This window comes from Anastrepha obliqua, chromosome 1 (genome assembly GCF_027943255.1).
Source record: "Anastrepha obliqua isolate idAnaObli1 chromosome 1, idAnaObli1_1.0, whole genome shotgun sequence".
Lineage (NCBI taxonomy): Eukaryota > Metazoa > Arthropoda > Insecta > Diptera > Tephritidae > Anastrepha > Anastrepha obliqua.
The window spans coordinates 59,719,296-59,732,020 of NC_072892.1; the positions used below are offsets into that span (position 1 = coordinate 59,719,296).

Here is a 12,725-nt window from a genome sequence, read left to right on the forward strand (position 1 = left end):
TACGGGCTAATGAGATAGGGGATGAGCTAGCTAGAAAAGGGTTGACACTAGAAATAGCAAAGGCGGTGGCAGTCTCCACCCCACTCAACAGATTAAAAGCATACATTGCTTTAGCCGAACTACACTATCTATACACTATCATGCTTTAGCCGTAAGAAGATGGAAGCAATTAACTCTATGTATTACAACAAAAAACACATGGCCGTCGTACAAATTCAAAGGACGAATGATCTGTTAGGATGCTTTCGGCCACACAATCCCTTACAGGTCTCTGCAACCCTTACAGGTCACTGGAAGGTAGGAGATCATGCAGCTAGACTCAACCTACCCTTCAATCCTATCTGCAGAAGCTGTGAAGCGGAAGGGGGGAAGGAAAGTCTTTTCCACTGCTTATGTGAATGTTCAGGGCTAGCTAGGGCACGACCCCGCTCCTTCGGAAAGCATTTCTTGCAGCAAATTACTGAGATCTCAGACATCGAGGTAAAAAATTTGCTGCTATACTTTGATCTGACTTAGAACAAAAAACATCGTCACTAATTAGGATTATTTCAGTGGAAATACTCAACCACTTCAACAACAACAACAAAATATATCGTTGCACCTCCGTTGGAACCTTATTATACTCATCACAACAGGTCTGAGTTTCAAAATAACTTTATAAAACGTTACGATGGTTCATATTCCTTGCAACACAAATGGAAAAATGGACATTTTGTTATCTCTTATGCTGATTAGTGCTGAGGATCTGTATATGCCAGAGCAATGACTTAGAAAAGGACTAGGGATAATTTCTCTGCACCGTAATCGCAATCTGTTACCGTTAGACGGTGTTCAAGGGTTCAGTGTTCAAAACCCATCAACGTTTTCATAGACACACAATTAGCAGCGACAAATTTTTTTAGTTTTGTTGCTACATTTTTGGAAAAATTAAATTTTCAATATATACAGTCTGGGTCAGAAGAAAAAACCCGAGTTTTTTTTGTAACTTCAAGATATATTTCATCCTGCGTTTTGCTGCATAATAGTCCCTTAAGAGCTACGACGCCAAAGCTAACTCAGGTTAGTGTCGTTCGAAACTTTCCCGTAAACGCAACCAAAAAAAATGAGTGAGAAGTACGCAAAGCGTTTTGAGGCGATATTTTTATGCACGCATTCGAAAGGGCCAAAATTATCTTACGCCGCGGCTGCAAAAGTGATTAAAAAATCAAAAAAGTTTGTTGTGATGCGGAATCAGCGATATAAAATGTACAAAAATGTTAATGACTTTTCCGAGCGCGGCTTGAAGCGAGTGACGACAAAAAAACAGGACAAAGTGATCATCCAACTTCTTTGTGCCTACGCATCTAGGGAATAGATGTGAGTATCAACACCATCGAACGTCGACTGAAGGAGGCGAACATATGCTACAGTCCCACATCATCAAAACCATTGCTCTTAGAAAACACATTGAGAAACAACAAAACAACAGTCACAGTATTGGACTGGCTTTCCCAGTCCCCTGACGACAAACCCAATTGAAAATGTGTGAGGAACTATGAAAACGCATCTTGCCGGAAAGCCAGTCCATGATTTAAAGCAACTCGCGCGTCAAGTTCCCAAAATCTAGTCCTGTTTGTCAACGAGATACGCAGAAAAGCTGGTTCAAAGCATGAAGAAGATGCCAGGCTATACTCGACAACGTAGTTTTGTACATACTTTCATGTAAAAAATTTTTAAATATATATCTTTTATACTTGATGAATAATCGCGGTTCCTTTTTTCTGACACAGACTGTATGTAAACATAACTGGCGTCGTTTTATTCTCCGTTTATCTCGCAATATGCCGCTTCTTAAATTTTTTTAATATCACTTCTACTTTCGCTTTTACAAGCATTTTTGCAAACCTCTGCATATGCGCCGTTCGGCTCGGTATTCTTCGCTTAGACACGATCCTTTCGCTCGGTACTAAAAGTGTTAGGTATTCATTATTTTGCCACAACTTACATAACTCGAAAGAAATTCCATTAATATTGTTTGAGAAGCTCTCCTTCTACATAATAAATGATACATAAATGGGTTCTAAATATTCACTTTAACTTTAAGTCAATATAATTTCAGTGGTAACGATAGAATGATGTTTCCATTGAACTTACTTAAGATATGTCGAAAAAATATCGATTAAAAAAGCGGAGAAAGTAAACAAATGTATTTTTTGGTTAAAAGAAAGAAGTTCATATATTTTTTAACATCCTACGATTTCAGCGAATTAAGCGGAAAGTAATAGGTTTTAAGAAATATTAATTTATGTTAAAATAAAAAATCAGGCAAGCCAGTGCAATTACTTACGTTGCTTCTATACTACAGGGTGCGCCAAATAAGACCTACTAATGTTAAGCAAAAAGCCCTTTTTTATTTTTTAACATATTTATTTTTCTCTTTTTGTAGGTTATAATTGAATGGTTGGAAAATTATCATCGAACCCTACAGTATAACACAACGCGGCAAAATAATCGAGTTTTTCTATTCTTGTCAACGATCAATTGTTTTGACGCAGGGTAAATATCGGCATATCTCGGACGAAGCGCATTTACATTTAAATGGTTATGTCAACAAACAAAACTGTAGATGATGGGGCTCTGAAAATCCAAGGATAACACGCCAACATCAGTTGCACCCATCTAAATGTACTGTTTGGAGCGGTGTTCATGGCCACTAGAGTTATCGGTCCAAACTTCTTCGAAAATGAGGAAGAAACGCCGGAATCGATTTCAGGAGCTTCTTCTTACAGAACATTGATTGAAAACTTTTTGCGGTCAATGGCGGAGCAATATCCTAATTGGCGTTGTATTACTATACAGTTTGAAAACTCAAATTTTATAAAAAAAATTGCAAAAAATGTATCTACTTATTGCTGCAGCTAAAAATTTTGTGTCGAGGTATTGATATGTACTAAAGATTTCTCGTATTTTACTAACCTTCCGAAGATGATTCCATTTGGTTTTGTTCAATTTACTCCATTACAAAATCTTTCAAATGTGCACAACTTTCACTATATGCTCAAACGAAGGCCACGTTGCGACTGAAAATACAGAGGATACTTAGGGTACAGGACGTTGCTATTAACGGTTTTCACTACTCAAGGCGTTACTGTAGCCAACCCAAAGACAAAAAAACTCTATCTAGAAACTTTTTTTTCGACTTTTGGCCAGCTTTTTGGGAATCGGCCGCACTGTGCTGCTGCGTGAAACTTTTTGGCGAACGTCTGATTTCCAAAAATTCAGATTTCCCTTGGCCACCTCGTTCGCCAGATTTGACTGCGGCCGACTTCTTTTTATAGGGATATTTAAAAGACAAAGTGTATCCTAAGAAACCAGAGACGATTACACAGCTGAAGCAAAATATTCGAGACGAAATACTGAGCCTTCAACCAGAAACATTATGTGGTGTAATGGAAAACGCGTTAAAAAGAGCCAATTTTTGTATCGAGAAAAATGGTCTACATTTGTCTGATGTAATATTTCATACATAATTTCCATAAAATATATTCAATGTATAAAAACAATTAACCAATATAAATGGTTATTGCAAAGTTATTTGTGTTTAACATTAGTAGGTCTTATTTGGCCCACCCTGTACTTATGTCGTTTTTTTTATACCAAAAAAAACAAAACACAAAAAAAGAAACATTCAAACGTGTGCATATTTTCTAAAAATTTATAGCCAATGTTGCGTTTTGCTATTAAAAGGGACTTTCTGCCTCCATTTCATATGCCGCTTTAGAAATTACAAATCCCGAAATGACTAGTATTGTTTGCGTGCAATCCCGGTATTTTCTGGGGTTGAAAAATACATTGAAATACCTAATATTTAACTCCTCTGTGTGTCTGTGTCAATAGAATCGAGGTCTTCATTTATTTTCTAATGAGTTTTAACTGCGACTTAGTTTTTATCGCACGTACATTGTTCGTATGAGGGCGAAGAATTTGTAGGACAATTGCAGTAACTGAAAGATAAATAGAAATACATTTGTAAATAAATAAATTTAAATAAAATTAAATAAATATTAAAAGTGAAATCAGCTCACAACGAAGAAATGTTCGGTGCTTCATTTCACTTATTTATTTATTCATACACAAATGAGACAAAGTATTTATATTTATAAAATTATGTCAACGCCATAAAGCACAAAATGGCGCTATTCACAAACAAATATAAAATATCTGGCTTCAAGCTCGCCTTACTAAATGGGGTGGGAGTTACTCTTGCTACCGAGGTTAAGTACCGCGAGATTTCTCTACATGGTAAACTCAACTGGAACCGAAATATCGAAGATAGGCCAAGAAAAGTGGTCGCTGCATTTTATATATGCAAAACGTCTACCGCTAAGAAATGGGGCTTTAAACTGCACAAAGTGTTTTGGCAGAACACTGCGGTTGTGTACCTCCCTCTTCTACGGGGTCACTATTTGCAACATTGGCAAATTAGATATTATGTACATGAGAAAAATGGAAAAGGTACAAAGGGCAGTATCCCTTAAGCGCTTTTCACAAGAATATTGCCTTATACACCAACCAAGACTCGTAAGATGCACAATTTTACATTTTCCCCATTGATATCTACTTTGGCTACTTCAAATTTCGGGCTAATAACGCAATCATGCCTACCGAATAAAGATTTCAGAAGATGTGAATGGGATAACGTTCAGGATTTTGACCCAAGGTCTGTGGCTATCTTCACTGGCGGCTCAATATTAAATAATGAGGTCGAGAGTGGAATCAACTCAGAATTGCTGCAGCTGAACCTATGCCTAGGTTTATCTGACTACTGCAGTCATCAACAGTACTTTATCATTTGTTCAGTTTAGTAGTTTTATTATATTGGGAAGTAGAGGGGGAAATTGAGTCCATACCAGTGGTATAATAGAGGGATTCTAGGATTAAGACGGTAGCCTCTACACCCTTATAGAGTATCACCGCAACCTAACTCATTCTATACATAAAATTGAAAAACATTACCTTAATAATATTAAGCTTCAATAACCTTCAAATTATGGAGATATTAATATAAGAGTTCTTAGGGTGGGACGAAATCAAAGGTAATTGAGTAGGTGTTAAGACACAGGAAAAAGTATAGAGTGAGTAGCCAATTTGAAGCGTTTTAGATTTGCAACTCGTTTTAATATGCCAGGTAACTGTGGACACCTTAAGATTGAGTTTATTTCTTTTTGACCATAGAGAAATTGAGACGTTTCTTTGTCAAATACTTAACCATTTCATCAATGACAGTCTTAATTCAGCAAAGTTGTATTCGTAGAACTATTTTATTACTATTCAAAAAAAAAGTAATTTAAAATATTTCAAGTGCTTAGGAAAACTATGTACATTAGGGTGTACTACTCTCTCTCTTTGTTTCTTGTAGAAAATCACTCTAACGAAAGATCGAAATACCTCCAAGGACTCCTTCGTTTGATGACGCCCCCCGCTTTAGCTATAAGGTCAACGATTTGAGCATACGCACCTGGAACGTCAGAACTCTCCACATACCGGGTGCCGCTATCAACCAGCACTCAACGAATACAAGGCTGATCTTCATTGCACTCCGAGAAATGCGATGGGCCGGGCAGGTATACTCTAAAAGCCTTCCTGTGACTTCTACTACAGCTATCATTAAACGAAGCAAGAATTCGGAGTAGGCGTTGCAGTAGGCCAGAGACTGCGCCAACTTGTCTCCCAGTTCCATACTCTAGGTTAAAGTTAGACGATGAGACCAAAGAACACTTCTACGAAAGCCTAGAAGACATCTACGACTACTGCCTCCGCCACGTGCCTGATGACTTTAACGTCAGAGCTGGCAAGGAAGATGTCTTTGGCTCAACCGTCGTAAAATTTAGCCTTCAGGACGAAACTACCGACAACGGTATGAGGCTGATCGACACATAGATATCTGGCTATCTCCAGATCAGTCAACGAGATCACGACTTGGATCATTACCTTGTCACAGCCAAGGTTCGCTGAACGCTTAGAACTGACAAATCGCATGCATCCACTCCTTTGCAGACTATGGTCGAATGAGACCATGCCAAGCGACTGAATCCTGAGTGTGCTTTGCCCATTACATGAGAGGGGTGATCCTGTAATCTGCGCAAAATACCGCGGGATAAGTCTGATTAACATCGCATATAATATCCGGATGAGAATATTGTGTGAGAGGAAGAAGGCCATCGTCAACAAACTGGCTAGGTGTTATCAGTGCGACTTCAGACCTCGTAAGTCCAGCATAGATCAGATCTTTACAAGAGTCAAATCCTGGTGAAAACCCATAAAAAACATCTCGACACACACCATCTTTTTCTCGATTTCAAAGTCGCCTTTGATAGCACGCATAGAAATTACCTCTATACCGCTATGTCTGAGTTTGGTATCCCCACAAAATTAATACGGCTGTCTAAGATGACGTTGCGCGCTACCAGAAGCACCGTCAGGATTGGAAGTAACTTCTTCGAGCCGTTCGATACCAAGCTAGTTTTCAGACAAGGTGAGAGAAGCGAGCAATCTGGGTCTTGTAGTGAATGAGGGCGAAACAAATTAACTGCAGTCAACACACAAGGAGTCTTCTCTTCTTCGACAATATATCAGAGTTGACAACCAACAATTCGAGGTTGGGAAGGGATTATCATTCACAACAGAAATGATTTCAGCCTGGAGATCAAACGGAGTATAACTCTTGCCAAGGGGTGTCACTTTGGCCTCAGTAGCCAATCGAGCTGTCTCTCGAAGGCCCCAACTGACACTCTACAAAACGCTCACCATTCCCGTCCTGCTATATGGCGCAGAAGAATGGACTATGTCAACAGCAGATGAAAAAGTTTTGAAAGCCTTCAAGAGAAAAATTCTACGTAAGATCTTTGGCACCATGTGGTTTACTGAAGAGTACCGCGTACGGTGGAACCGCGAGTCATAGGAGCTATCTAGGGACATGGACATATTCAAGCGTGTAAAAATACAACGGCTACGCTGGCTAGGCCTTGTCAGCCGTATGCAAGAAGATGCTCTTGCAAGGCGAATTTACGACACGGTACCAAAAAAATGGGACATTGAAGAGGAAGACCACATCTCCATTGAAAGCACGAAGAGCTGCCGAACCTTTCTTCACTCAAGATTTCCAACTGGCATCAACGAGGGCAGGATAGAAACAGCTGGTGCGCTATTTTGGATTCGGACAAAACCGGATGGTTGTAGCGCCACATAAGTAAGTAAGTAAGACTTCCGTCAAAATATTTTGCAAAACTATTAGCATTTTTGTGGACTGATTTGAAAATACCTTCAAACATCTAGTTTTTTTACAAATAAAATCCGTTTTTAAAAATATTTTCTCCAGCAAATCAGCTCAGATAAAACAAGGGTTTAAACTTAAAAAGTTTGCATAAAAATGTTTAAAAACTGTAATTACACAACCAATGGGAGGCAGTTGTATTGATATTTTCGAAAAAAATTTGACGTAAATGTTACTTTTGAAGTTTAAATCAGTAAAGTTATTATTAAATCTATCTTCCAAAACAAAAAAAAAAAAACAAAAGAACCAAAATTTGCATTATAGATTTTAAATAAACCTCAACATTTTTTACTCACATCAGTTACAGTTTCCATTTTCACATCTACAAACGATGTGGCTCTTAGCATAGCCGGCTTTTGGGCGCGTTGTATAATCATCGTCATTGTTTTCTTGTAGCGAATATTGGCAACAAGCCAATTGTGATTATACACGGCGTGACCTATATTTTCACTCTTTTGCAAAAGAACGGAATTAAAAAATGAGTAAAAAAAATAAAAAAGTATTAAATAATTGCTACAAATTTATTTTGTTGTAAACATTTTATATTATAGGAAGTGCAAAATTAGGTTCGGATCGCACTTTAAGTAACTTTAGTAATTTATTTTGGACTAACTGTTTATTTTTGGGGTTAAACAAACTCATAGACAATGAGAGATATAACCTGGTAATAGTAGATGGATGGTCGGGGTGTGACTTTTTTTCGATCTCCATAATATTCAAGTCTACTAGTAATAACATTTGGATTTACTGGACTAATTGTTTCGAAAATCTGCACTGTATTTCTTCACATAATTTACATGGTATTCGCCATAATAATTTGCGAAAATGCAAAAACGAAGCATGCAGATATTTTATTTATTTTGTTTTATTTCATTTCGTAACATAAAATACAAAAAAATGTCCACTAATTTCACGGTAATGCAAAAACCAAAAAAAAAAAAAAACATACAGAGAATTCACGCCGCAGCTTGAATGATATAGTTAAAAGTACCGCTCTTCCCGGCACAAGTATCAACGAACGAATATTTCGTATGCGAGAGTTTGTAGAGTGAATTTGACAAAAAGGGTTAGTACCCCTAAGAATTTTCAATAAATTGGATTTTTTTGTTCTGCATTTTCTAAAAGAATAAAATCTTAATACTCGAATTGTGTGAAAATTTGAAGTGAATCCGAAAAATTCTTTTCGAGTTATTCAACAATTAACAATGGGCGCTCGGGCGCTTAGTTGAATCTCCGAGGACTTGTGATGATCACCGCAAGGGACTCCTGGAGAAATGGGTGAGAAGAAACAGCGATACATTTTACAATTTTTTTTTTTTGATTTTGCTGAAGTCAAGTCGAGACATGATGTATTAATGCATGCTTTTATTTTTGTAAAATAAAGCAATTGACTAGCAAAAAATATGATTGAAAATCATCATTATTTCGGGTCTCTGACTACCCCTAACCCCAAAAGCAATATTAAATATTATGTAGGTTTGTTTTTTTAGCCATAGGACCGCGTACTTCGATAGAAAAGCTTGTGTTAGTTTTGGAGTATTTCAAAAAAGGAATATCGTATCGTAAAACAGCTGAGATTGTGCATTTAAGTTCGGCAACAGCTCAGCACATCATTGAGCGCCTTATGGGTGAAAATCGTGTGGTAAATAAGGGACGATTATTTGGGGCCTAAATAAAACACAGAAAAAGGATGTAATTGGTTAGTGCGCCAAGGGAAGAAAAATCCAGCAACAAGCACTTCAAAGTTAAGTGAAATGGCTAAAAATGATTTAGGTAAGACCTACCATCCAGAAACTGTTTGATATAGATATACTGACAGAATAAAATTTAAATGACGTAATAAACCTTTCGCAAGTGCAAGAAATAGAACTAAAAGTTTGCAGCTTGCGCGTGACCATCTAAATAGGAACAGAGTATTTTGGAGGACCGTACTTTTTGGAGACGAGGTAAATATTAACTTATGTGGATCACTTGCCAGGTGCCTTACGGAGGTCAAACTCCAAAATTTGCGAGCTCCTATAAAACACGGCGATGACAACGTTATGGTTTTGGGCATGCAGGTCATCTGATGAAGTTGGAAATTTGATCTTTAACGAAGAAACAATGAGCAAATAGGATTATTTAAAATTTCTGCCAGAAAATGTGGTTCTAGTCCCTAGAAAATTACAAATTGAAGATGACTTTCGTTCTTATTAAGATAACGACCCTAGGCACAAGGCACAAATAATACAAAAATTGTTAATATTATATATAAATGACACACATTGTTGAAACTACTGCACAATCACCGTATTTGAACGCCATCGAAAATTTGTGGTCAGCGATACATGATAAGTGCAAGCAAATTAGTTCAGAATACACAAAAAAATTGGTTGACCTCTTGCCACGTAGACTTCAAGCTGTAATTGATAAAAAATGATATCCATCAAAGTACTAAATACCTTAAAATTTTAAAAATTAGTTATAAATAGTTGCTTACTTTTAATTGCATCATTAAAGCTGCGACGTCAATTCTCTCTATGTTTTTACTTTTCTTTGCATTACACTGAAATGAGTGAACGCTTTTTCGTTTTTTATATTGAGAATTGACTTTACAAAAAAATCTTATCTGTATCAATTATCTGTATATAATTAACGCTAGCACCCTTTATTTGTGGTGTGCGTCTTGATGTTGTTACACAAATGGAGGGATCGATTTACTGTTTTAAGCTGACTCCGAACGGCAAATGTTTTTCGTGAGGAGCTTTTTCAAATCAGAAATACACTCGGAGGTTTGCCATTGCCTGCCGAGGGGCGACCGCTATTAGAAAAACTATTATCTATTATTTGGTGTTTCATGCACGGATATTTAAACCAGCGCATTTCCGAATGGTAGTTACGCACCAACCCATTCGGCGGCGGCCTCCACTTTATTCTGATTTTGATGTAAAATTGCGAAACTTTCATGGAAATTTGTTGAATTTTTTTCCAATTTGCACAAAGTTTGAAACTTGACAAGTCCTAGTGCTACAGTTATTTAACACAGTGCGTCTTACTTACCGTCGTTATGAGCTCTTGTCCATAGCTGCAAATCATACAGATTTGAAAGAGCGAGCACACCATATACAAAACCAGCATAATTAGTTCATCAAGCGGCACGCCAATGACAAATTGAAAAGCCAAAAAGCACATCACGAAAGAAGTCGAGATGAAGTTGACCAGTGTTTGCGTCCCAAATATTTCGTTTATTAGCTCACAAAGCCTGCAAAGGTAGTAAAATAAAAAATATGGTTTACATTTAAACTTTTAACTATGAAAAATTAATCCACGAACTCACTCCAGTGCTTTGGAATGATAAAAAACGACGGAACACAAGAAGCGCAAATCTTTTTCGTCCTGCTGATTTTGTACAACTTGCACCTCACTTTGGCTACCACCAACCTTATATTGCTCAATGGTGTTAGCCAATTTCCGAAAATGCATTATTAGCTGAGCTGTTGTGGCACATAATAACAAATCATTAGCCACATAACCAGCAAAAGAAGCTTGGCTCGCATATACTACGAGGAAATAAAACGGAAAATAAAGCCAATTGTCTTGCCACTTAAAAGGTGCCCAGCTATAATAGGGTAATGCTCGTTCCCAGGTTCCTTGCTGCAGCCAATACTTGGAAATTAAATAATTTATTGGCGGTCGGATATTGTAGCCCCAAACCCCACAGAAGTGTATGAAAACGAATATAAAACTGATTCGTTTGTATTGATCGAGATGTCTTGGTAGATCGTATTCGAGTTGATCTGCGGCGTGCTTTGGATATATTTCGTATAATTTTTGCAGAAGAACATTTATCTGTGCACGTTGTCGTATATTACTCCAAGTTTTAATTACTGCCATTCCAACGAAACCTATATAGCACAAATTTGTGGCTGCTTGCAAGAAATCTGCATTTTCCACAAAAGTAGCAACAACGAACCCAATTTCTGAGAGCAGCTCCATGTGCATATTGAGAATGGTGATGAAGCAGAAAAGTTGACGTAGACGTACGCGTGATGCTGCTATGCCTTTCTTTGTTGACTTTTCCGCTGGTTCATCGTCGTACACATCATCGTAGGCCACAAGTCCATTTGCTTTGTACCAGAAATTGGCTCGATTAATGAATGCGCCAAAAGTGACTATTTTCGACGACATGCTTACTGATAAATGCGCGCCAACTGAAGCATGGTTGAGTATAAATAAGCGAAAGGGTTTAACTGAAGAACAAATGAGGTGGGGCGATAATAGCGTGCAGCAAATTTTCAGTTTTTTCTTGTTTCAAAGCTACGTGACATGTTAGAGCGCCTTAGCTGCTAAGAACAATTCGCTGGTTTGTGGAGGAACGCCATAGATTAGGTTAGGTTAGCCAGTTTGTTTGTGCAAGACAAGACATCCGGTGTTACTAAGGGCCATTGCGATATCTTTGATTCGCATTCTCTAACTTGCTTAAACCACTTAGATCTTTTTAAGAAGTAGTCCACAATTTTTACAGAAATAATCATCAAAATAAATATTTGGCATGCATTGTTTGAAGTGCAGGACATTCACAGAAGAGGTTTTATACCAATTCTATTCCTTCTGCATCTCTACAACTACCGGCAGAATTCATTGAGAGGTACACTAATTCTACTGGCTAGGGTTAAAACAGTACAGTGGCTAGTTATAATAGCTGTGAGAACGCTGATGGTCAGTTTTGGCCAGAGCGCTTTGAAGACCTTGCAGTTAGTAGTTGGAGACTTCTATTGGTTTCCGCGATTACGCTCAAGTCAATCGCAGTGTACAGTTCGTTTAGAGGATTGTTTATGTTCTCTACCACTCGCTGAAGGTTAAGCTTAGAGCTATTCCTTGCACAGTCATCCACTATGTTATTTCTCTCCACTTCAGAGTGGCCTGGGACCCAGGAAAGTGTGGTGTTGTGTTCTTGGATAAGCGAGAGCGACCTGCTGCATTCTTTAACACATCTTGAATTGGTGCACGCTGAGGTTAGTGCCTTGATCGCTGCTTGACTATCAACAAAAATGGTAAGGTTTGTCGGAGGTAAGTTCATTAGTCTTATCGTTTTTGCTGCTATGTCTATAGCGTTCATCTTAGCTTGGAAGACACTACACCGGTCTGGGAGTCTGAAAGAGCAATTTAAGGATAATTGTTCCGAGTAAATTCCCTATCCAGTGGCATTGTCTATCTTTGAGCCGTCAGCTAAGTATGATGACTATTATCATTTGATATGACTCCGTTTTGCCCATCGCTTCTGCCGGGTATTCGTATTTTATAGTCTTTGTTCAGATCTATCTTGGGAACCAGACAGTCTGTTTTCGATGCATTTTGCAAGTGTTCCACAGATATTTATTAAAGGTATTTCATTAGGGTTGTAGCCAAATGGGTTCTGGCGTTACTAAACTCA

At 37.8% G+C, this 12,725-nt stretch overlaps 1 protein-coding gene across 1 annotated transcript; it reads right to left on the minus strand.

Annotated features, from left to right (window-relative positions):
- Positions 1–3,926: 3,926 nt before the first annotated feature.
- Positions 3,927–11,479, minus strand: LOC129243528 (putative odorant receptor 85d). The gene is made up of 4 exons (XM_054881017.1): positions 10,629–11,479; positions 10,352–10,553; positions 7,609–7,764; positions 3,927–3,983 (listed from the first exon to the last, which is right to left on the minus strand). Exons 1-4 carry the CDS (start codon positions 11,477–11,479, stop codon positions 3,927–3,929), a joined length of 1,266 nt encoding a protein of 421 aa, XP_054736992.1.
- Between the last annotated feature and the right edge of the window lie 1,246 nt (positions 11,480–12,725).